This window comes from Amblyomma maculatum, chromosome 2 (assembly GCF_055883805.1).
Source record: "Amblyomma maculatum isolate TAMU_Amacu chromosome 2, ASM5588380v1, whole genome shotgun sequence".
Classification (NCBI taxonomy): Eukaryota; Metazoa; Arthropoda; class Arachnida; order Ixodida; family Ixodidae; genus Amblyomma; species Amblyomma maculatum.
This window is the reverse complement of record NC_139345.1, coordinates 96,099,648-96,125,458: the sequence shown is the minus strand read 5'-3', so window position 1 is coordinate 96,125,458 and position 25,811 is coordinate 96,099,648. Positions and strand designations below refer to the sequence as shown.

The 25,811-nt window shown below is 44.6% G+C and overlaps 2 protein-coding genes across 3 annotated transcripts in view; one reads left to right on the top strand and one right to left on the bottom strand.

The window, feature by feature from the left end:
* Positions 1 to 25,432, bottom strand: LOC146199312 (cholinesterase-like). 2 transcript variants are annotated; one of them, XM_084594780.1, is made up of 3 exons: positions 25,356 to 25,432; positions 13,590 to 15,175; positions 1 to 339 (listed from the first exon to the last, which is right to left on the bottom strand). In XM_084594780.1, the coding sequence occupies exons 2-3, from the start codon at positions 15,110 to 15,112 to the stop codon at positions 168 to 170; spliced, it is 1,695 nt and encodes a 564-aa protein (XP_084450906.1). In that variant the 5' UTR covers positions 15,113 to 15,175; positions 25,356 to 25,432; the 3' UTR covers positions 1 to 167. The 2 variants fall into 2 exon arrangements, with proteins under 2 accessions (XP_084450906.1, XP_084450905.1); XM_084594779.1 differs by lacking the exon at positions 25,356 to 25,432 and adding an exon at positions 21,125 to 21,246.
* The window catches only part of LOC146199311 (cathepsin B-like), a 31,383-nt gene continuing 28,138 nt past the window's right edge, over positions 22,567 to 25,811 (top strand). The window contains exons 1-2 of the mRNA XM_084594781.1: positions 22,567 to 23,061; positions 25,232 to 25,441. Coding sequence (XP_084450907.1) covers positions 22,792 to 23,061; positions 25,232 to 25,441 — 480 coding nt within the window. The 5' untranslated portion in view covers positions 22,567 to 22,791. The remainder of the gene's footprint in view (positions 23,062 to 25,231; positions 25,442 to 25,811) is intronic.

Here is a 25,811-nt window from a genome sequence, read left to right as displayed (position 1 = left end):
TTCATAGAAACAGAATTTTAATGACAACTGCCGAGACTTCGTAAACGGTATGAAGACGCGGATGGTTGCATCTCCGTCGAGGCCGCGCTGTTGTGTAGATCGTCGTATTCATCGGCGCTATATGCTTGAGGTCGACTCGGCTTCTAAAGTCTTATCTACTCATGCGATTAGGGCACGTCGATGTTAAGCATCTTGTACAGGCGCCGGTACAGGTTGCAGCCGTCCTCGTGAAAGCCCCACTCAACGCTGCTGCCATTTCCTGCACGCAGCATGACATGCGTCGGCTGCTGCCGGGTGAAGACGGGCCAGTCGATGTCACCTTCCGGTAGCTCGGGCTTCCTGTAAGCACAAGCACCAAAGCGTATAAAAAGGACGAAATGACTCGATATAGTGGTGGCTATGTCGTTCTGCTGCAGAGCGTAAGGTAGTGGGTTCGATCCCGATCACTGCGGCGTCATATCTTGATGGAGGCGAAGTGGGTAAACATACGTGTCGTAATGTTTTAAATTCGAGTAAAAACATTCCGGAGAGTCGACAATATAGCGTAGAAAGACTACTAAGGTGTACAGTATTGTTCTTCTTTGGCTTTCAAAACTAATTCGTTAGTCAATTTAATGCCCCATTAGAGTCGAACAATATTGTAAAATTTTGTTCCAAAGCAAAAGTTTTTGACTGCGGGGAGCACGCAAACACGCTCACGCTCCAACTCAAGCGAGTCGGGGCAAACCTCGACATCATCATCATCATCACCACCACCACCACCACCACCACCACCACCATCACCACCACCACCATCATCATCATCATCATCATCATCATCCTGACTATACCCACTGCAGGGCGAAGGCCTCTCCTATATTTCTCCACTTAACCCGGTCCTGTGCTAGCTGCATCCACTTGACCCCTGCGAACTTCTTAATCTCATCCGCCCACCTAACTTTCTGCCGCCCCCTGCTACGCTTTCCTTCTCTTGGAATCCAGTTTGTTTCCCTAAGCGACCATCGGTTATCCTCTCTTCGCCCTACATGTCCTGCCCATGCCCATTTCTTCTTCTTAATTTCCACTAGAATGTCGGTAACTTGAGTTATTTCTCTGATCCACTCTGCACACTTCCTATCTCTTAATGTTACCCCTACCATTTTTCGTTCCATAGCCCTCTGTGTTGTCCTCAACTTAAGTAGAACTCTCTTGGTTAGCCTCCACGTTTCAGCCCCCCGACAACGGATGTTTATTTCTGGAGAATCTATATCAAAATGGCGCGCATCGATCCGCAGTTAGTAGAAATGCAGCGTGACTTCATGTGTAAGTTTGCAAACATGTGCATCCTTCTAAGCCACTAAACATTAATCGATAAACAAAGTGACCTCCTTCCCCAGCTCTCCTCGAATTGGCATTCATGCTGGCAAATACGCTCTTTGTCAGATCTGTATATAGATAAAAATTTTGTGGTATAAAATCTCGCACTTTTTATACTAGTTTTCATTGTAATAAATAATACGGCTTGTCCATTTTATGGCACTTTTTTTAGAAGAACTCAAGTGCCATTACTGGGGTAGTAATCTTTCAGTCCGTGTCATGCTGTGCTTTTTAGTTCCGTTATTTTCTCAACGCTTCATTTAACACGCTTAAAAGTTCGACCGACATGTTTACTTTATGTTTTGGTTGCGAATGTTTCTACCTCTTTATTCGTTTTTATTTCCTGTGATGTTATTTTTGTTATATATCCATCACTGAACTTATGCTAGGCTCAAGAGCTAATCTGCCAAGTCTGCCCAGTGGCAAACATGCGGTTTAACGTTTTTCAGGAAGTGAACGCTTAATTATGAATACACTCATTCCAATCGACACGTCTGTGGCAGATGTCTTGATGCCTGAGACACAAATCTGGCAGACCTCTCTCTACACGGTCGCTTTCCTGGCGGCTGACAATCCAACCAGTGGTGAATTCTTACAGGCAGTGAATCTACCGCGGCATAGGTATTGCTTGTGAGCTCTTCGAAGATCCCATGGGCCGTTTTAGACCTGCCGTGCTAAGACTCCTCTGACTAATTTAACGAATGAATAAACGGCCCGCCAGCTCCAAGCTCTTCACGGTAATTACCAATTCCGGCGCACTCTTCTGCGAATCAGTTCCTATACCGTATTATGCTATGCAGCGCAGAGTTCCGGGTTTGGCGATCGACGAGGTAAAGTACCTGGTTTCTCGGCCAGTGTTCTCACGTGTACACAGGCGGGACTGTAAGCGAGCTGACCGGCAACGGTCTACATGAATTTGCCAGTATGGTGTGGAAAAGCTCCGATACGCACCTTTAGTTCGAGTCGAACGCTCGGACCATTTCCGAACTTGAAGGATTTGCACGCTGTCCATGTTTGAGTGACCAAATATTTAATTCCCTCAGCCTTTTGAGCGGCCCGTACGGAATTCCTTGCCTTGAAATTGCAAAGGACGAAACACACGCTCTTGGAGCAAGACTTATACAGAGTGAGTGGTCAACGCAGCCGCAGTACAGTTTCTTGGGGGTACAGTGATGCCCTTCGCCCGTCAGGTTAGTTCTGCCCTCAATAACTTGTTTCGGGTCTGGCACGCGATAGCTTATTAGCGTCTGTGACCGTCAGAATTACCAGAACATAGTAGTAATCGTCACGATGCCTTTCTATATGTTTAAGTCGTCAGTGCGGGAGAGGATCTTGTCCGGTGGCTATACCGGTAAGAAAATTTGCATGCATGATTCTCAAAATGGTTACTGCCTTGTGAACAATGCGAAGTTTTGCAGCGGTCGTTACTAGAAACATAAATGTTGCACTTGAATGCCTCTTGTAAAGTCAGCACACAACAGGTGTACACTACACAAGCATGTGCTAGGGAATATTTGCGGTATGTGGATCTCTAGGCAACCTCTGGCGGAGGTGGTGCTATGTCTACGAGACATTTTCTTGAATTCTCCGCCGAAAAGAGGGGGACCAGTGAGGCTTTTATGTGGGACAGTTTTCGCCAATGAAGATAGGGAGGACTCCCTCTCCCCCATAAAGTTCCTAAATTAGGCCATTACCGCGGGATTTGTTACCCTTCAGTCACTCTCTTCTTTATAAACGCTTTGTTTCTTGAATGTTCAAGAAGAAAACGTTGTTCAAAACATCGGCATCACAAATACAAGTTACTTCCCCTGCACGTGCAAAAATGCTTACCCTGGACACATGCAGCGTGCACTGCCCTTTACAGGGGCGTATGCACCATAGAAGATGTACAGGCATTAGCACAGCCGTAGTGAATGACGATAGTAAAAACAAAAACAAAACAAAAACGACAGCCGATGCAGCTTGGTTAGACCAAATGCTATAGTTATGTACGTTAGCATTCTCAGCAGTGGTTTCACTCGTTCGCCTTGGTTTCGAGTTATTAATCTTGATTTTTAATGCGAAATCCTTTAATGGCTCATGCTATCGTGGACAAAATGTGTCCCGCTTTTGCGGCGGCTCTGATTTGCCGAGTCGGGATGATGTCATAGACATCTCGACCAATCACAGAGCACCGCCAAAGTACGCGCGAATGCGTGCCTTATATGGCCATATGCCAATCAATGATAAATTACGAATAATAAATAATTAACTACTTATTGATAACTAATAATTAATTGATTAACTATTTAACTAATAATTAATAACCTACTTAACGACTAATAATAAATAATTAGGTATTTGCTATTTGATTAATTACCAATTAGTGCCAGTTGAGTAGCAGAATGCAACACTCAGGCTTTCGCCTTTCACTACTTTAGTCGCTAAAGTTCCTCGTAATTTTTTTATTTATTGTATCTGTGTTATGCATTGCTAGAATAGTTTTATTCAAGGTCACGTATGGTCACAACAATGCAGCAAATAGCATTTTGTCTTTTAGGGGACACTTAAGCCCCGCCTTTAAGCGTATGACGCGTTTATGGCTTTCTTTTCCTAACCTGGCGTATATACATTTTTCTACTCACCTATTCAACATTTTATTTGTACCTCTATTATCCTATGCATACTCGTTTTCATACAGTCGAAAGATATGATATGGTGTGAAGGACCATCCTGCATAAATATAAAGCCTCGCATTAATAAACCTATACGAGCTTGCATGCGTGGCTTATAGTGTATAGTGTGTGTCTCATTCAGGATCCAAGGAGGGTCCAGAAAGGTTCGATTCCCATCTTATAAGAGCTGTAACTCGCCCATGTCGTGAGGACTCGCGACTTCACGCAACCAGCCGTCTAGTCAGTGCTCGGCCTTGGCACCTGCCAGCTATCACCTGGCTAGGTCATGCTCGTGATTTTAGTCAGACAGACATCGACAAAATGGTGCTAGCGTACTAAAAGTTCAATTACTTCGCCATTAAAGAATGGCGTCATGTTCTACTAATAAAAGAAAACGGAATCTGTACGGTCACTTGATGGCCATTGAGAGTGTGCCCGAATGTTCTTTACGTAATCCAAGTCCAAGCTCTGTGGGTCTGTCACTGCCCCTTTTTACAGCTGAACCTCTTATGTGACCAGTGTCTCCGCCTAGCTGCGCATTTTACATTGGAATCTACCGCGTCAGCAGTAATACCTAATATAAATTAGTTGAAGAATTTCAAGCAATTTAATTATTTCACCTAAATAGAAACTGGAAGTGTAATAAATGTTTTCGCATGGTTTTGCTGTGCTTACCGGCTCACGTTGAGAGTCGCTAGCACGCGGCTTTATGGACAATCTTTTCATATGAGTGATACTACTAAACTTTTTCTGGAATATTTATAGACGTGCAACAGGCATTGAATACTGGGACATCAGTTTATAAGCACAAAGAAGAGAAGACGAGGATTTGGACGGGAGGGATGCGGAGGGGACTGAGCGTCAGCTGGGAACGGGGATAAACGCAGGTAGACGCTTTTGTGTCTTCCCTCCTCCCTTCTAAATTTTGCAGTAAGCTCGAGAAGTTATCGGGACGTCCACCATCGAACTTTTCCAGAAGTTAAGCGGGAGCCCCGCCATAGAACCCATTCTGAGAAGAGAGATTTGTCGACGCACGATGGACTCCGCGTAAAAGGAAAGCGTTCCACCCAACTCGGTTTGCACACCCGACGCTGCAATGAGGCAAGTGAACCGATCAAAGTAGGTAGTATGCGTCGTTCAAGATTGTGTTTTGCGATTGCCGCACCTTATCTCAGCATTGAGCGCGGCCGAAAGCAGTGGTGTTTGTTCTGTGGCGACCGCCGAGAACGATTGTCACTAATGTCACCGCCGAATGTTTAAAAGAGCGTACGCCCTAACTACTTTCTATTTCCAAGGTCATTGTGTCAAATATGAAGGGCAAACTGAGCCGAAAAGGCAATGAAATAGGTATATGACGTGATAATACTAAGGCGCATAGCAACAGTGAGCGCACAGCGCTTTGACTGATACGATTCCTTTTATACAAAGAGTGTTGCAACGCTTTATACAAACCGGGAAATGCTTTTATTGATTAAACCGCTCGCTTATTCGCGCTGAAATTTGGCACATAGCATATAGCTATCTACATCTCGCAATACCAGTTTATTGATGTATTTATACGATTTGATTGAAATAATTTGAAATTCGCGTCGCCTGCAGCCTGAGCAACAAGACTTTGTGCGTTTAATTTCAAGAGCGGTGGTGAGCACAAGGAAAAAAAAAAAAAAAAAGACTTCTGCCCCAAGACTGGAGCGTTCCAGTCTATACTGTATACGTGGAGATGATCGATAGATCTAACCGAAAGTCCTGATTGTGGAACTTTGGGCTCATACACTACTGACTAGGAGCTTTCTGGCAACGGTACACATGTTGTACGCTCACAGATAAGAGAATGAGGCAGGAAGTAAGACCAGGGTCTTTTCGTATAATGCACCGGGATCGAAACGCGGAATCACTGGCGGCCACCAGGGTCCTCGCGGTAGTTTGGTTTTGAGGGGTTTAACGTCCCAAAGCAACTAAGGCTATGAGAGACGCCGTAGTGGAGGACTCCGGAAATTTCGACCACCTGGGGTTCTTTAACGTGCACTGACATCGCACAGCACACGGGCGCCTTGCTTTTCACCTCCATTGAAAAGTTGCCGCCGAGGCCGGGATTCGATCCCGCAACCTTGGGAACAGTAGTCGAGCGCCGTAACCACTGCACCACCCCGGCGGGGCCTCGCGGTAGTTTGACCAAATATTTGCGCAAGAAAGCAACGGATAGGGCGCTTGCTTTTCATGACTTCTCATGAATAATGAAGCTCAAAATTAACGCTGTTTAATCCAGCTAAGCAAGAAAATGTGAAAGGATGAGGCTGGACACGCCAAAAGTTTTCCCGGTTAATTGCAATCTGCCAAGCGCGGTTGGAAAGATAGCCAGAAGGACTGGCTCGGTTCCATCGCGGTATATGGTTCCGCACGAGCGAAGTTTAAATTAGGTTGGGCTTAAAACGTGACACAGCATGCAATTACTTAGCAGAAAGAGAAAATAAAAAAGCCTGGTTGCTGGAAGGATTCGCGCTTATCGAACCTACAAACGCACACCCACACACACGTGGGCACACCCAAATAAACAAGGCGCACTGCAAGACACTGCGGCCTTTTCTGCTGCACTAATGGGAAAACTCTTGCCAAGTTTTGGCCTGTACACTTCAACAAACACTGATGTCAATATGAGCATCGATATCAAACGGCGAGGCACGTGAAGGTGCTCTTGCACGACTAGACGATTCATCAGTGTCAGCGGTCGCATTAAAGGCGCACAGCCAGAGTTCATTCTGAAATAACGAGGATGAATAACGCATACGCATTCGACTCACGGACAGCGCAGGCAGCAGCGGCAGCACGCGGCGGACGACGAGACGCCGAAACCGCCGCGCTGCCAACGGCCGCTCGTTAAACCTCGGCTTTAGAGAACGAACATGGTCTGGAGATTTCGTGTTGACGGTGGCATGGGCAATCAATCAAGCGTTCTGCCCCTATGGAGGGCGGACTCAGCTTTTGGAAGCTTTAAAGCTGAGTTGGACTCCCAATTTTTAAAGTTTTTCTTCCGCCACGCTCAACTTTCTAGCTACCAAAAAAAGGACCACATTAAGCGAACGAAATATCGTAAGCAGCTTGAAGCGATACTGTCGGCGCTTTTACGGAGATCGAGCTCCGTAGAGTATATCTCAGCTAATTGAAAAAGAGAAGCACCGCGAGAATATATATGACTCTTAAAAATTTAGAGACCTGTGCTTAAAAAGTCTTGCTCAAAAAAGAAAAGGAAAAGAAGGCGTTATAAGAACTGGCACCATACTCTAAAAGCATGCGCGTACGTAGTGTCTCTATCATCCGTCTTAGTTCATACGCACAAAATATCCGGAGATTGGTAGTTGGGGTTTGTTTGAAGCTGAGAAATGATTGCGGTGATCACGGCAACCCTAACTTTAGAAGCCTCGATGAGTGGATATAATATAATCTTGGGAAATAGCGAAATTTTTCGGCATGTTAAACTTTTTCACAATTTGAATTTTTGCGTTGGGCAAAGGCAACAGAAACGGAGGGATAAATTCATGATATCGAAAAACTAAGCAGCGCTTTCGAAGACAGGAGTAAGATTAACAATACGAAAATCACTGGCTTGACGCTCAAGTTTGTTCAAGCTCGTCGAATTTACTTCCGCACACTCTGAAAAGGTAAGAGAAAGTAAAAATGCTCAAAAATATTAATAGAAAACTAGCAGGACGTGATTCGAAGATGATCATTCTTGTAGCCTCTCTGAGTTTCGCAGGAAGACGAGTAGACACCAGTGAACCGTCACTTCCACGTAAAGAGCGGCACAGGCTCGTCTTTGTAGGATTTACTACCTTTGTATCGCGAAATTCGAGCGTAGCTATATGCTCGCATTCGACCAAGCGTGACATATTATTCCTAGTTTTCGCTTTTCTTGCACAAATATCGCTGATGCAGACATACGGAGACGAAAATAAAAAATACTTGATAAGTAGTGAAAGGAAATGTAGCGTAAAAAAAAGGAATCGATCAGTCACCACAGTTTTCTTGGTAATCATTTTTTTCCTCCTTTTCCCCCAATAACGTATTGTAAGTGGCTCTTCTTTGAACAGGAAAGACAGCGTTGAAGAGGAGGTATTTATTTGTAGTGAAGGTAAACGCTGAATACGTTCACCCGAGGAAATAAATGCGCTGGGAGCAACCGCGGAGGAACACTATGGGGCGGACAACGCTGTTCTCGAAAAAACGTTCTTTTTTGCTCGTCTCGCGAAACTATGCCTTTGTACCATATGAAGCTGTCAGGATTGTGTACTCTGAAAGAGTGGTCCTCAGTGAAGGGGACTTTCAATAGACACTTCCCATCTTATCACAAGTAAAGCAAACAAGGGGCGGGTCTGCTTAAAATTCCGATACCTGTCACCATTCCTCGCCCCGCTATTTCGGAGCATAGCTAAGGACTTTAGGCGGTACAGATCAATCACAGCCCCAGGATGGGCCTTATATACCACAGCGTAGTTTTGGCATATTTATTATTAGCCCACTGCTTCACAGTGAAAATGGTCTTGCAAAGAAAGAGACAATGTCGTAACCACATCATTTATCAATAGGCGGCAACGTTATGGAGAGACTGACACTTCGAACTGCAGTACTGTAGGGGTGCTTGAGGATAGGACTTTTCTGGAACCGAGTCGAATAAGAATAGTGTAGCTTTGGCACCGAATCGAATACAATTTTTTTTTTTTTTGCGAATGTTCACGAAAGAGGCGAACATTCGGACAAGATATTAATAGAATAAATAAGAAATAAATAGGAAAAAGCTGGTGGCGGTACTACGCCACTACGCTATATCGTATGGGCTCAAATCGGCAGATGCCAAAGGTGAAAAACTGAGTTCTGAGTTCTGCTATATAAAGTGCACCCAGCACGAAATTAGTATATTAACCTTATGACATTTAAGCTGAAGTATAATTACTGGGGAAAGAGTTTAAGTGTAAGCAATGATATCCAGGATCGGGCCCCGGGCTCGCTGAACTTGCGTGACCTTGGCTTGTCGCCGATACTCAGAGGCCATGCATGAGCACATGACAGCCAGCTCACGAATGGAGCGCGTCGCCGTGCTGACCCTGCTGCCCGCGCAGACCGAGAGCAGCGTGCTTGCTTTGGAGCATCGGAGTGGATCCTGTTTTCGGAACAGTCGAAGAACAATACTACTGGGCGTTTCACTCGAATTTTGCGCCAATTATTAGAAGAAAAAAAAAAAAACCCATAGCGCATTCGACTCTTTAACAAATGCTATTGTCGGGCTAGTTGGTGATTGTCTGTAGAAGCTATGGAAAAATGTGCTAAAAACGCGACACACAAGAGAAGGACGTATAAAACAGGACGAGTGCAACCTGTCTTGTTCTGTGTCCTCTTGTGTGTGTTTTTTAGCGCACTTTCCCACGGTCATATCTGATTCGTTTCAAATATTTGAAAAACTCTAATTTAGTGCCAACTATTCAAGAGACATTGGAGTATCATGCAATATATTCGATTCGCTTCGAACAAGTTTGAAAATTGAATTCTTCAGGCGAATCGACTTTGAGGACGAATAGATTAGCATCGTCCATTCGCGTTTGCAAAGGATTAGGTGTGTATGAACGTTCAAGATTTTTTACAGCGAATCGAATTTGCGTTTATAGTCTATGAGTCGAACGAATAAAAAATTACGTGCTATGAATTATTCCAAACGAATCGAATACGCCCGAAAGTTATTGAATACCTTTCGAGTATTTGGCGCACTTTTCAACGACTGCTCTAAAATCCAGGCCAACTCTGACGGCTCACAGCACTACGAACTTGTCCTACAATGTCTTCAACCGGTCTTGAGCCATGGCGACCATGGCCAACTTGTAGCGGAGGTAGGGAATCTGCACCACCAGGCATTGAGGGTCACGAAATCATCTACCAGTAGATACAAGGTTATAGTGGAATTGTTGGCGGTGAATTAGCTGACGATGCTGCTCGATCGGCTCATAACACAACCAACAACGTCGATATACCATCGACAAGAGCCGACGCAGCGAGACACCTTCTACTGCTCGCCCGAAATGTGACTAGACAATCATGGTCTACGGCTAGAGGCTGGATATCCCGTTCGCACCCCTTTGATCAGTTATTTCAACTGCAGATACAATTCGGCCTTCCCCTCTGTGTTATGTCACCTGTGGCTAAAAGTGGCGTTTACAAACGCCTACCTATCCCGATCTTATCGGAATGGCAGACTCCAACGTGTGAGCAGTGCGGATGTATTGAAACGATTGCGCGAATACTTTGTGACTGTCTTCAGTTTGAGCCTGTCTTTCTGGTTGCTACATTCCGTCGCTTGGACTCTCGCCCCTTTACACAAGCTAAGATTATGGGCCCTTGGATGGCACCTTCATCAGAAAGGGAAGCAGAGAAGGCACTCCTTAACTTTTGAAAGGACTCGGGGTCGAGTTCTAGACTTTAAGTGTACGCTCTCTAACCCTTTTTACTATAGATCTCTGGACATGCGACAGAACCCTTTCCATGGGGCTCTTCCTTTCCCTTTTATCTGTTTGTTCCCCTTCCCCCGTGTAGGTTAGACTACCGGGCATCGCCTAGTTAGACTCACTGTCTTTCTATCAAATTTCTTTCTCTCTCTCATGAGACTGCGCTCATAACTTTCACGCACGACCTTTAGATTGCATGACGCGACAAGGCTCAGACAGCCTCAACAAATGATGCCTTGATCCCAAATCCGGAAGCTGCAGCTTAGCAGCCCTCGTCCTCATTTTTGCTGATATGGTCGCTAGTCTATCCGCTGCCGTTACCAGTATCAAAGCTTAATTTGCACATACGTACGCCATGTAGATTATAGAGTGAGTATAGTAACTTTATACTGTACCTTCCTAATGGAGATCAGTGTAGCGAGTTTTTAAAACAGCTTTATTGTCGTAGGCTAAAAGGACGCATAGCAGAGCTGCCACTAGAGATATCTCCAGATAAATAGTTTTGTGCGAACATTTGCTTATTAGACAGCAATATTTCGTAAAAGGTTCAGTTTGTGTACGATTTGGTTTCCGCCTAGCCTATACGCACTTTATTTGGTTCTGAAAAACTATTGTACTATTAGCACGCCCTCTGCCTACGCTCAGATCGCCTTCTTGTTTCTTTCAGCATTCAGTAAACCCGATAGAACACTTGAGAGAAACGACATAGAAGCTGTTATTCAAGCCAAGAAGCAATTTTCACAGCCAGCTGGCTCGTGCAGTAACATTCTATGTTATCAGAGCAAAAAAAGAACGCTGCTCAATGTTACCGTGCGGTTACAACCGTCATTCAGTTAAGAAATGAAATTCATTGGCAGAGCTATTTACAATACCGATATATTTCTGGATGATAAAAACAAGCTTAAGGAATGGAAATGCGAAAAAAAAAAAAAACACGAACAAGAAGAGCACATAGGCCAAACTGGCCGTTGTATAAATGAGCGACTGGGGGAGCATCAGTTTTCAATGAATAACGGGAAAGGGTCCAGTTTGCCCTTACAATGCGGCGCATGCTCTTCGGTTACGCCTGATAAGCCGTGCCGGCCTTTGCTGTCTAGAACTAAATCCTGAGGCGCAATCGTGATCAAACGGCACGTGAGCTGGCAGAGGCTTTTTTTCTTTGAACGTCTGATAAATGAGTAAGTAATGTGTCGATAAAATTGTATAAAAATGAAAGTTACTGCCACGTGCACTGTAGATAATGGCTTGAAACTATAAATGTGTGCGTTTTTTCTGAATAAAATGAGTCGCCAGTATTCATGGGCTTGTCCTTGTGCTCTTCTTGTCCGCGTCTTTTTTTTCTGCGTATTTCAATTCCTTAAGCCTGTACGGCCGACTTGTCCAAGAACGTGCACGCTGAAAACAAGCGGAACATATAAGTATCGAGTCTGAATCAATGTAGTTGGCCGGTATGCCTAAAAACACATTTCATCATGAACACACACTTAAGCTCGATGTTTTGACTATGCTGATTGATTGAAGCATGCTTAGCCATCTTTTCGCTTGAACCATGGCTAAAATGTAGGACAATTTGCATTTTTGATTAAACGATATAAATAACTATATTAAAGTAGAAAATGCAATCTCAGTCGCAGAAACTTTATGCCCCCTATTAAAATTGTGAATTGCGGGTTTTAACAATTTCCGTAGCATCACATTGGTTACGAGGACACCATAGCCGGGTTTTCGTAATAGTTTCTACCACTCAAGGTTCTCTAACGTGTGCTGATACCTTACAAAACGCAGGCGTTCTTGCACTTCGCCTCCTAAACAGAAATTTTGGACAGTTTTGAGGAAAGGATTTCTAGACGCATCGTTTCGTTTTACATTTTAAGTAACTTCCGAGATCAAACCCTACCGCCTGAACTACAGTTCCCTTCTAGACACTGATGCTAACACACGGATGATATTTGCCAAGTATGGCTCGCTTAGTGGCCTGGTTAGAGCTATATGATTTGAGTGACGACTTAAACAATGAAGATTCTGTCTACTCCCCTTTACCCCCATCCATGGCCGTGAGCCTTCCCATTCAATAAAGGGCAATCAATCAATCAATCAATCAATCAATCAATCAATCAATCAATCAATCAATCAATCAATCAATCAATCAATCAATCAATCAATCAATCAATCAATCAATCAATCAATCAATCAATCAATCAATCAATCAATCAATCAATCAATCACAATGACAGGCAATATCTCCGCAGCAGATATTTCATTGAAAGGATTCTCTTTTGCTATTAATAAAAAAAAAAGCGTCTGCTTGGTTTTATAGGCACCCTTAAATATTCGTTGTGAACGCAGGACTACGTTACGTATCGGAAGGTGAAACCGTTTCTTTGCATTTGTTCATAAAAGTATCTTAAAGTACTCCATTATTTCCTCACAATTATATTTAAAAACGCAGCCCATTGGTCTCCAATGGCAGCTATAGCTACTCGCCGAGAGAACAAGGAAATACTTTAGGGCATATTTTTGGCACGTATCTGAAGCTTAGCTCATTTCCATCAACATGTGTAGGCCAGTTTCTTGTAATATTTGATAGTTGCTTCACAATTAAAATTTGTCGCAGAATCCTGAATATGCCGAAACGCGGTCGCAGCGGCGGTGATCGAACCCGCAGCCAATCGTAAAAGCCACTAGTCGCTATGGCGGGTGCACCCGCTAAAGCTTAAAGGCAAGGACTGACGTAGAGAAAAGTAAGAGAGCAACTGAAAACTGCGAACCTTAGCAAAAACATAAGGTGAAGTAGCGAGGTCACTTGATTACATTCACTTCGCATCAGGAAGTTTTAGCGTACTTATTGCGCGTTTTGAGCATGCAGATCACGGATGAACCAAGTGGATAGCTGTCCGCAGCTGTACAGGCCCGCCTATGCCCCTCGGAGGTCCTTTACGTGTTTTAGTGAAACTATTTCCATGTCTTGAATACGAAATAACTTCTTTGATCGACTGTATCGCGCCTGCAACACAAGCGTGTACTTATTTTGTGATCCGCAGCAGAACTTGCTGCTTTTGACTGGTGGACACTTCCTTTGCTTTGAACCACTCACCCGTTATTGACGTAAGCTCCCACGACCCGCATGCAGAGCAGGCTGAAAGCGCGGTCCTCATCCGTGTGCCGATTGGGGAACACGAACGGCAGTCCGAAGAAGTACTGCACGTCTTCAAAGTGCATTGAGCCCATGTAAGGCGGGAAGCGGCCTTTCTCGGACCTGTGATCCAGCATGTAGAAGTAAGCTGGACGATTGGTGTTGGCGAACAGCTCGGCGTGGAATTTCGTCGGGCAAAAGATGAGGTAGTCTCCCACCATATCTATGAGTGACCTTAACACGCCTTCCCAGTCCTGGTCACTCGTGACGTTACTTTGATAAAATTCCTTGATCATGAGCTGGACAGGCGTGGGCAGGACTCCGAAGTAGTGCCTGACGGCAAAGTCGAAAGCCTGCTTCTTGGTCAGCTTAGGCATCTTGGGACCAAACAGGACGTGGTCTTTAAAGTACAGAAATAGACTTCCTTCTTCTGTGACTCCTCCCACGAGGAGGCTTTCCAGGGGGATGAACAAGCCCTTCGAAAGGGCCGTTAGGTCAGGAAGAGGGAGGAACTGGTCGCCAAATGCAGGCCGGAAAGTGACTAGGTCGTCGGGAAACTGCGTTTGTTCGGCGTCAATGATAACGTCGACGGGTGCCGAGCGCAGACACTGGATGACTTGGGCGGGGTGGGACTTGGACGAAGGCTTCGAAGGATCCAGACAGCCCGCATGCTTGGCGATTCGATCAGTGAACTCATGACCGACGTTGTTCATTTGCGGCAACAGCCAGAAGTTGCTTCCACTCGCCAGGATGGCACGGTGGATGAGGCCAGCATTCTGTTGCGACAGGAGCAGGGAACCGATAGCTATGCTTCCGGCGCTCTCTCCCCACACTGTCACGCGACTGGGGTCACCTCGGAACCGCGCGATGTTGTCCCTCACCCAGCGAAGCGCCAGGTTGTGATCCCAGAGTGCATAGTTTCCACTCGAAGTGCCCGGACCAGTGTATAGGTAGCCGAATGACCCCAGTCGGTAGTTAACGGTGACTACAACGACGTCGCCGACAGCCGCCAACTTTCTTCCGTCGAAGTCGGGATCGGATGCCGTGCCCGCACGGTAACCACCTCCGTGTATCCAGACGAGAACTCCCCGTGAGTCAGGACCTCTCATAGGATGCCAGACGTTGAGGAAGAGACAGTCTTCGCTGACTTTGTTCCTAGACACGAGCCACGACACGGGAGGCAGGGAGCCATTGGCCTGGGCGCATGGGCTTGCAAACTCGAGTGCGTCCAACGTTTCCGGGTGCCACGGTTGAGCGGGGACCGGCTTTCGGAAGCGAAGCCTTCCAACTGGAGCTTCCGCGTATCGTATGCCGAGGTACTGGGCTACGGACGCCCCGTCTACGTCCAGCAGTTGACCGCGCACTTGACCGTTGGTTGTTCTGGCTGTGACGTAGTTTGGCGAGCTCTGTGTGGCGTTGTGGTCTGCCTCGCAAAGTACGAGCGAGACAAGCAGTAGAAGGCAGGAGAGTCTGTCCCCAAACATAGCGAGAGCGGCTACTTTTTCGCTGTCTTTCCTGGCTTTAAATCGTCCGCAATGAAGATAATACTGTAACGAGGAAAACGACCGTAATTAATGACGTGATGCAGCGACAGCGGCTGTAAAGCGCGAACGACACAGTTTTGTTTGACCTTGCAATAAGATAGATGGACGGAACAAGGTTGTACGGAGCAAGGACCCCTTTCTCATCCGCTAGAATTCTCCTCACGCGGTGCGCTGAATGCCGACACGAATCAGTGAGTAAGGACCATTGAGATATCTCCCCAGAGAATTAAGATAGAGCGCTTTCCGCGCACTCGGACAAGATGTTTACTGTCCGGAAAAAAGAAAAACGCGGAAGTGCATAATTCAATTTTAATGCCAGGGGAAGAGTCGTTTGTCAAAATTACCGACTTAATGTTCATTTTGAATGGTAGTGGAATGGCGACGCTGGCCCCCCACAGCGGCCGTCGACGAAGGCTAAGGCCGCTCGAGATGCATGTTTATTGCATGACCAGACGCCGACCAGGTCAGCGGCACTGCCGGGTCGCTCATGAAACCCAAATAGACTAAATAACGGTACAAGGCAAACTCACTTAGCGGTTGTTTACGCGCGCGTGTTTTGACGGCGATACCGAGCGCACCTTCCGCCAGACATGATGCTGTCCATATTGTGTTTCTCTGCCGATAGGAGCAAAAAGACAGACGAATGTCGTTCCTTAGTTATATACATGTATGTATGCATGTACGCACTAAACAAGCAGTCAAGGAAGATAGTTAATGCTGTTAGCGTTAGGCTGCTCGTTAAGTATGGACCCTTCAATGTATAGTATGTGCGGCAGTCGCCTCGTAGCTAATTTTGTACTGTACTGGGTGTGCCACGCAGAGGTCGCCAATCCGGATATTACCAGTGACATTTGGATGTTTTTCCTTCATTATTCCGTAAAATTACATACTAATTTTCCCCTCTAATCCCCACTAACAGAAAAAGTAACATTGTCTTAATTCTTAAATTTGTACTGTACTGGGTGTGCCACGCAGAGGTCGCCAATCCGGATATTACCAGTGACATTTGGATGTTTTTCCTTCATTATTCCGTAAAATTACATACTAATTTTCCCCTCTAATCCCCACTAACAGAAAAAGTAACATTATCTTAATTCTTAAATTGACTGTTACCTTGGCTTCTCTCATATACGGTTATAGAATAATTTTTAACTTAATAGAAAACTGAATGCCAGGCCGTAGCTTAAAATTTTGTGACGTTTATAAAAGATGCAATGCTTAAGGAATGACTTGCGCGTTAATACGCTGGAAAACGTTCTCGTTTTTTTCTCATCCGTTTTATAGTACAAAATGAAGATGTGACTTTTATTTCGCAAGTGAAAAGCGGCGTTTAAGTTTTCTCGCCGAAGCAGAAATCTCTGCATTATTGGTGGATACTGAATTCCGGGTCTGTATAAGACGACCTTCCGGCACACATGCTAGAAAAAGAATGGCGAACAGAATTTCATGATAATATTATAATTTGCACTCTTTTTTTTACGTCGTTGTTTTCTAACCATCTCGCTTACATTCCAGGGGTGCTTGTAAATAAGCGCTCCGATAATCATTGTTATAGGTCACCTGTCGGGCCTAGATGGCGCTGCACTGCTTGCAGTGTTTCCAATGTGCGTTTGAAAACTCCTGCTCTCAACCGCTTGGGTTCAAGCAGGCGACGCACAGAAAAGGTTTGGTTTAGTTTGGTGGACTTGAAATAGGAGTGCCCGGGTTTAGCGAATCGGGGTCCACCCACTAAGCCGAGTTACTCGGCTTTGATCCCGGCTTTGGCGGCCGCTTTTTGATGGAAGCGAAAGGCAAGGCACCTGTGTACTGTGCGATGTCAGTGCACGTTTAAAAAAAAAAAAAACTCCATGTAGTCGAAATAATCAGGAGCTCAATTCTCTACGGCATCCCTCGGCCTGCTCCACTTTTGGGCGTCAAACCGCATAAACCAAATCAAAGCGTTTCCACGTGCCATCTAACTGGGCTAGATGAAGGATATGCAGGTAGAGAATGTTATCGGCCAAAAACGCACCCCGAGTAATTGACAATGTAGTCTCGCCTTTCTCGCTGCCGAAGATGTTTACGACGGGAGTTTTCAGACGCAAAGTGGAAGCAGTGCAATGGCGGTTGACAACTTCAAGATGTCTATAAGACATAATAACCGAGAAAATGCCCTAAAGTTCCGCCTAAGAAAAGCTCCGCTCGTAAGGCTGTGTGCGACAATGCCGCAATTGGCACAATAAACAATCACATTTTGTCTACCAATGCAATAAAGCAGATAATTGGGCCAGTTGGTATGTCACTGATTATGAGGCATCGCACCATGAAATACACAGAGAGGGCTTGTCCCTCTTCCTGTCTGTGCGTTTCATGGTGCGCTGCCTCATAATCAAAGGCTACCAATGCAAGCTGCCTGTTGTTTTCTTTTTCTTTTCTTTTGCCTGCAAGATATTGCCAGTTCAGTCAGTGCTGCATCTGAACCCCCCCCCCCCCCCCCCCCCTTTCTATATATTGCCGGAGTGTCAACTTCTGTGACGATTTAACTTTATAATGCCGTCACATTGAAAACGTTGGATAAAAGTTGCGTGGCGTATAAGATTACATTAGTAATGTTTTTTCCAAGAAAAGTAACAAAGGGCAGGTTTCGAAATAAATTATGATATGTGATATGAACAAATCTCTATAATTTTGATCATTTCTGAATGCCTAAGAACGATAAAACTGTGCTCTTATACGGCAGGCTCATAAAGTAAATCAAGAGTTGCAGCAAGAATGAAACGTTCTGCATAACTTGCCGGCGCGTCGGTACGACCGCAGACAATTTCCCCCGTTTTGCCTTTGAGGCTGTGTTTTGTAAAGTCTTATGCATCTCTGCCCACTGACGCTTTGACCATGCTTTGATAAATGTGTCTGGCATGACCATTTCGCAATTATGTTAGAAATACATGTTATGCTAGCAGAAATGAAAATTATTCGCATTTATGCCCAACCAAGCATAGAGAACATGTCGAGAATCACCGGGTTAAAGACTGTAAGTGTCATAAAGACCAGGCGGGACATGAAGTTAAAATTATGTTAGAAATACATGTTATGCTAGCAGAAATGAAAATTATTCGCATTTATGCCCAAGCAAGCATAGAGAACATGTCGAGAATTACCGGGTTAAAGACTGTCAGTGTCATAAAGACCAGGCGGGACCTGAAGTTAAAATTATGTTAGAAATACATGTTATGCTAGCAGAAATGAAAATTATTCGCATTTATGCCCAAGCAAGCATAGAGAACATGTCGAGAATCACCGGGTTAAAGACTGTCAGTGTCATAAAGACCAGGCGGGACCTGAAGTTAAAATTATGTTAGAAATACATGTTATGCTAGCAGAAATGAAAATTATTCGCATTTATGCCCAAGCAAGCATAGAGAACATGTCGAGAATTACCGGGTTAAAGACTGTCAGTGTCATAAAGAATAGGCGGGACCTGAAGTTAAAATTATGTTAGAAATACATGTTATGCTAGCAGAAATGAAAATTATTCGCATTTATGCCCAAGCAAGCATAGAGAACATGTCGAGAATTACCGGGTTAAAGACTGTCAGTGTCATAAAGACCAGGCGGGACCTGAAGTTAAAATTATGTTAGAAATACGTTATGCTAGCAGAAATGAAAATTATTCGCATTTATGCCCAAGCAAGCATAGAGAACATGTCGAGAATCACCGGGTTAAAGACTGTCAGTGTCATAAAGACCAGGCGGGACATGAAGTTAAAATTATGTTAGAAATACATGTTATGCTAGCAGAAATGAAAATTATTCGCATTTATGCCCAAGCAAGCATAGAGAACATGTCGAGAATTACCGGGTTAAAGACTGTCAGTGTCATAAAGACCAGGCGGGACCTGAAGTTAAAATTATGTTAGAAATACATGTTATGCTAGCAGAAATGAAAATTATTCGCATTTATGCCCAAGCAAGCATAGAGAACATGTCGAGAATCACCGGGTTAAAGACTGTCAGTGTCATAAAGACCAGGCGGGACCTGAAGTTAAAATTATGTTAGAAATACATGTTATGCTAGCAGAAATGAAAATTATTCGCATTTATGCCCAAGCAAGCATAGAGAACATGTCGAGAATCACCGGGTTAAAGACTGTCAGTGTCATAAAGACCAGGCGGGACATGAAGTTAAAATTATGTTAGAAATACATGTTATGCTGGCAGAAATGAAAATTATTCGCATTTATGCCCAAGCAAGCATAGAGAACATGTCGAGAATCACCGGGTTAAAGACTGTCAGTGTCATAAAGACCAGGCGGGACCTGAAGTTAAAATTATGTTAGAAATACATGTTATGCTAGCAGAAATGAAAATTATTCGCATTTATGCCCAAGCAAGCATAGAGAACATGTCGAGAATCACCGGGTTAAAGACTGTCAGTGTCATAAAGACCAGGCGGGACATGAAGTTAAAATTATGTTAGAAATACATGTTATGCTAGCAGAAATGAAAATTATTCGCATTTATGCCCAAGCAAGCATAGAGAACATGTCGAGAATCACCGGGTTAAAGACTGTCAGTGTCATAAAGACCAGGCGGGACCTGAAGTTAAAATTATGTTAGAAATACATGTTATGCTAGCAGAAATGAAAATTATTCGCATTTATGCCCAAGCAAGCATAGAGAACATGTCGAGAATCACCGGGTTAAAGACTGTCAGTGTCATAAAGACCAGGCGGGACATGAAGTTAAAATTATGTTAGAAATACATGTTATGCTAGCAGAAATGAAAATTATTCGCATTTATGCCCAAGCAAGCATAGAGAACATGTCGAGAATTACCGGGTTAAAGACTGTCAGTGTCATAAAGACCAGGCGGGACCTGAAGTTAAAATTATGTTAGAAATACATGTTATGCTAGCAGAAATGAAAATTATTCGCATTTATGCCCAAGCAAGCATAGAGAACATGTCGAGAATCACCGGGTTAAAGACTGTCAGTGTCATAAAGACCAGGCGGGACCTGAAGTTGAAATGCGATCTTACTATGACATTGATTTCTCTAACACATCTACATTAAAGATGTGTGCATATTTTTTTTGATGCATTTCACAAATTAAAGACTAAATGCTTTTTATTTTTGTATCAGAATTTTTAAATGAATATTGGCACGCAACTTTAGGCTACGCGTTTTATTCTTTGCAATCATGTGTAGTGCATTGCTCTATGCGGATGACCACGTGGTGTTTACCTACAGCAGCTAAAATAATTTATAATCGAACTGCTTCTCTCACCGCTTTTGGTTTCAATAGCCGAGTGACGGCTGCGATGTCAATGTTCTGTATAACTCACCTCAAGGAAAAAAAATGTGCACTATAATCGCTGATTCTTTCACTCCTTGTAATTTCAGAGGCAGGCTAGCTTTCGTGTTGTAGTGAACAAAAAAGACCAAGGAGTGTTTATAGCGCAGTAGTTTCATACTCTACGGTATCTATGTGCCACTTTAGCAGTGTTGAAAACAAACTTGAAACAAGTGAGAGAAAAAATTAACTATGCATTGTTCAGCTGCTTCAGGCGGACATCACATGACGATCGATGTAGAGTAATGACTTTGCCTCATTAATAAGAACAGAACATACAACCAATATTATATGTATATACTATTTTAATTACGATACGAACAGGTAGATGTACGTAGAACAACACAAATTAGCCTGCCGCTATCGAATTACAAAGCAGGGTACGAATAGAAGCAGTCGCAGATAGATATCAATCAAGACAACGGAGAAAAGAACTTGTTAGAAAGGACCCTTGAAGCTACCTATTTCTGAGCGATCGGTGTCTTTGTGTCGCAAGATAAGAACAACGCCTCTTTCCAGGCGATTCATTACGTCTCAAGCCTCTTTCCATTTCTGTATATCAGATATATATATAGCCAGTCTTGTGCGACGAAAAAAAAATAACAAAGAACAAATATCACCTTGATATGTAGGAGCTCCTGTTCAGCACGGCACGCTCGATCTGCAACCCACTTTAGCAGTCTGTCCGTGGTGTGAGGCCAGACTGTTGCAACTTTCAGAAGTAGTGAGGGCGAGACTCGGTGAGAACTACTCTTATCATTTGCAGGCCATTTGCGTTTTCTGCATAGCGTTGCATCTTCGTTCCCGGATCCTTTTCTTTCGAGTTTCTTGTTTTAATTTTCTTTGCATAGCGTCCTTGCAGAACAGACGGCGAAGTTTCTTCTCCCTTGAAACCTTGTATCTAAGCGTTTGCCTATTTTTTTTTTACTTACCACATGCCTCACGCAGCATGCCACGCCCTTTTCTTTCCATCTATAATCATCATTACCTCCAGTATTCTACCGTAAAGGCTGCTTCTTATTTATTTTGCATTATGATTCCACACACGCAATCAGCGCTTGACAAATTTGTGCACCTGTCATTAGGGAAGATATACAGCTAGGCGCAAGTACGTACAAAAATAGTATGCTTTGCTCCACCACACGCCATCAAGCTTGCTAATTGGTGGCGTGTGGAAACACACACACACACACACACACACACACACACACACACACACACACACACACACACACACACACACACACACACACACACACACACACACACACACACACACACACACACACACACACACACACACACACACACACACACACACACACACACGCACACGCACGCGCACGCGCACGCGCACGCGCACGCGCACGCGCACGCGCACACACACACACACACACACACACACACACACACACACACACACACACACACACACACACACACACACACACACACACACACACACACACACACACACACACACACACACACACACACACACACACACACACACACACACACACTGGGGCGGGAATCGAATGACGAAACTGCATTGCATAAGTGGGATGAGTGTCGTACTTTGTACAGGAAGGCTCATTTGTAACGAAGTGTCTGCACCTGGAACCAGGTGATTTGAGCCATCGGGCTTTTTCTGGCTTTATTTCATCATCGTTGTTTAATGCTTCGCTGCCATAGAGATCCTGATGCAGTGATTGTGCAAATCCGGTTCGCATTCTTTCTTTGTCCGGAACAATAGCGAAGCAGATTAATTGCTCCTGACGTTCCACATAAACGAAAAGCTAACGAACGCTAACGTACGCAGCAGAGGCCAGGGACTTTTGTTGCCTGGGCTGAACATATTTCGCTCGGCGAGATCTGCCGCCGAAATATCTGTCTTTCGCCAAGCTAGCAGCTCTATCACTCGTTTCCAGTTTCAACGCGGACCACGGCGAGTCCTCCCTGTCCCTCTCGGCATCTCTGATTTCCACCGCGAACGGCAGCGACTCGTCGAGGAGAGGGTCTGGGGAAGCGTCGTTGAGGCATCACGTGAACGCTGCCCGGACAAAGATTCTCACGCCGCCAGACTCCCCGGACACAAACACCAGCGCAGCTATCGGCGGGTGGTATAGAGACGCGTGGGCGTGTGGCTGCGTTTGTCGTCGGCAGGGTAGTCAAGTGAGCGTTGTTCAAGCAGCGTCGAGGCATCAGAGTTTGGGAAAGAGTTTGGGCGTTCTTGTTCCTGGGCCTGTTTATCCCTGGCCTCTCCAGAGCGCCTGACATTTGTAGAATGATCGCTTTTTGGACGGTTAGGCCTAAAACTTTGAATATGGGCACGTCGGTCTGCTTGCTCACCTTGACTGCATTTATCGCATTCAGTTCGCAGTTTCTTGCAGCCTCAGGTCGAGTACGGCAAGCAAGCTACTCGAATCGCGATGGTGTACTGTCCAACGCCGCCCATTTCTCCTCCGACAATGAACGTGTCCATGGATCTGACGAGATACCTATCCCCGTTTACAAGATGATCGAGTATATAAATCGCCTCAACACCACCTGGAAGGTGAGTATGTCCGGAAGCGCCTTGTGTGCAGGCGTTCTCATTATGTGGACTTGGAACGGCGACGCAAAATCAGCAGATGCGTGTCTTTATGAACACCTCCTTGACGACTTACAGTGTACCGAACAGCTAATCCCGTGGCCTGAATTGAACTGCAGGTTTACAGTATAAACAGTGCGCCGGTTTCTCGATGTGCCTGGCAACATTCAGTTCTTATGACACTGGAGCTGCAGACAGTTTCCCAATAGCAAGTAACCGGGCCAGTTGGTACATAATTCTTGGCAAAACAGAGTGCAGGGTAACAGAACATTGTGTCTTGTCTACGTCCGGTTAACTTTGTCGGAAACGAAGTTGGCAGTTGCAAAGAAATTTAGTTAATGCAACGTACGATGGTGAACGCACGGTGGTAACGAATTTATACAGAAGGCGAACACGTTAAGGCTGAGCGGCCTTTAAGTCACTGGGCAGGGCGTACAGCTAGCGTTGTACTTTATTTTTGTTCTATTTCCTAATCGGCCTTGTTCTATTCTAGAGTGAAATAGCTCATGTACGAAGGTACACTGTTCGCTTTCGGCATTGTAACAATATTTTCATTCCGTCATTTGTTTTGCCTGCTATATAATAAAGAGCTTATGTAGTGCCGAATATACCCCTTCACTGCGCGCAATATAAACGAAACTAAGGCCTGTTAAAACACAGTATGAACTGGCCGTTTGTGACGATCGACAAAGTAAAGCAATGAGCAAAGCGATTGTGCAAGTCTGAAATCGGTACTTTTCCAAACTACTATTAATATCATCTGGCGGTCTACTACCACGAAGACATAAGCGGCGAGAGCGGGGTTGCTATACACAAGATAGCAAAAAACAAGTCTGAATATGCCAGCAGTGCACTTGAGCAAACAATACATTTCATGCTTGCATGATACTAACTGATGCTGGTGGTCATCGTTGAGGTCCCGTTACTCTGTATGAGAAAACATCTGTCATTGTATATTTTTGTTCTCTTATATTATTATTTTTTTTATTCTGCTCAAAGCTCGATTGCATGCATGGCAGTAAAAGATTAAAGGAATGATTAATCTCCTGTTCAAGAGTTGACATGATAGAGTGCGTGTTCTGAATTCCCTCATCCGCTTGCTACATGGTCACAATACTTTTTACTTGCTTTTTGATTCCTTAGTCCAGCCCACTTACTTAAGCCACAACGATATGGCTTAATCCATCATAATCCAACTTTATATGTTATAATCTTCTTTTAACAAGCTTAATTCACCCTGATCCAACCTAATCTATCATACTTCTCTTTAATATATTCCAATCCACATTAATTCGTACATTTAGCACTAATAAACTTAATCCCCAATATTCACCCTAGCAGATCTTAATTCACTATAATCTATCGATGTTTATTCCGCGGTATGTGATAAATAGATTCATAAACCCACTATGTTTCGCCTTAATGCAACCTAATGCGTTATATTCAGCCCTAATCCGACTCCGTTATACCACTATAATCTGATTTAATCCATTATACCGCTTAACTCAAATTAATCCACTTTAATGCAGGGCAATTACCTTCAATTCAATGTTATTCAGTGTAATCCCCAATTTACCTTCCCAAATCAACCATACCCAATCACCAATCAGGCCTAAGCATGACACCATCACATGTGCACCATCAAGTGTCCCCATAATCTTTCCGGCAAGTTCCTGACACTTCTCTGTATAACTGGAGTATGGCGAAGGCGACGGCTTTTCTGCACAATGAGCCCCAAACGCTATCGCGTAATATGAGAGTGTGCTAAACTAACAAAGGGCCAATTGGTAACCTTTTGACCGACATTGCAACAAAGGACAGGTATGGGAGTTCCCCGGTTGTCAGCAGCTTCCAAAAAGGAGCTGGGTTCCCTGTCTTTTCTTCCTCCAATATAAATGCTTATGTGGTTTCCAGTGACATGCTGCTCCGATCGGACACGCGTTGCCTTATGACGACGAAGACAACGGCAGAGCCTCAGATTCTCTTGGCTTCGCCTTCAACCTGAAATCCTCTCTATTATAGGTGAAGGAGCCACTCAAATCAAGCGAAAAAAAAAAAAAAAAAGAAAACAGCGAGAGCTTACAACAGGTTTGCACTTTGCAAGCGTATTCACGTGCCCGCACTTGATGTGCAGGCTGGCCACAACTCTGGCTACGACAACCCCGAGGACGTGATTCCGCTGCTGGGCGTACGACCGGAGAACTCGCGGTATCGGTTACCCGAGCGGACCCTCGACGTCAGCGCGCTGCGGGTCTTACCTGAGAACTTCGACGCTCGCGAGCACTGGCCCGACTGCCCCACCATTCGCGAGATCCGGGACCAGGGCTCGTGTGGATCCTGTTGGGTGAGTAGGTACCGGTGGCAGGTGAGTCACGACGCGTGGCTCCGAACCCCGCAACGGTATACATTGTATATACGCAATGCGCTTCAGGGATTCCGGGCAGAAATATTTTGGACTATAGCGGGTTTTCGAGATACAAAGGGAGCTGTTGTGGGACGGTAATACCAGTGGTGACGCACATAAGAAAATGCGTCATTTTAGTTAAACAACTGGTTGACTAAATTACACTGGTCCATTGTTAACACTGTCAATCGCACCAAACTGTAATTAGATATCAGTAGTTCGTCGTTGGTAAAAGTCATATATTACGAAATGTAGAAAACTCTACGTTGCTTAATGCGGTAATGCAACAAAGTCTAGTTATTTCCGCGCG

Bases quoted from the DNA above. Each gene is read 5' to 3' on its own strand.
- LOC146199312 (XM_084594780.1), bottom strand. From the start codon at position 15,112: ATGTTTGGGGACAGACTCTCCTGCCTTCTACTGCTTGTCTCGCTCGTA. The intron at 340-13,589 runs GTGAGTGGTTCA...TTGTGCTTACAG, and splicing joins GGAGCTTACGTCAATAACGG to GAAGCCCGAGCTACCGGAAG.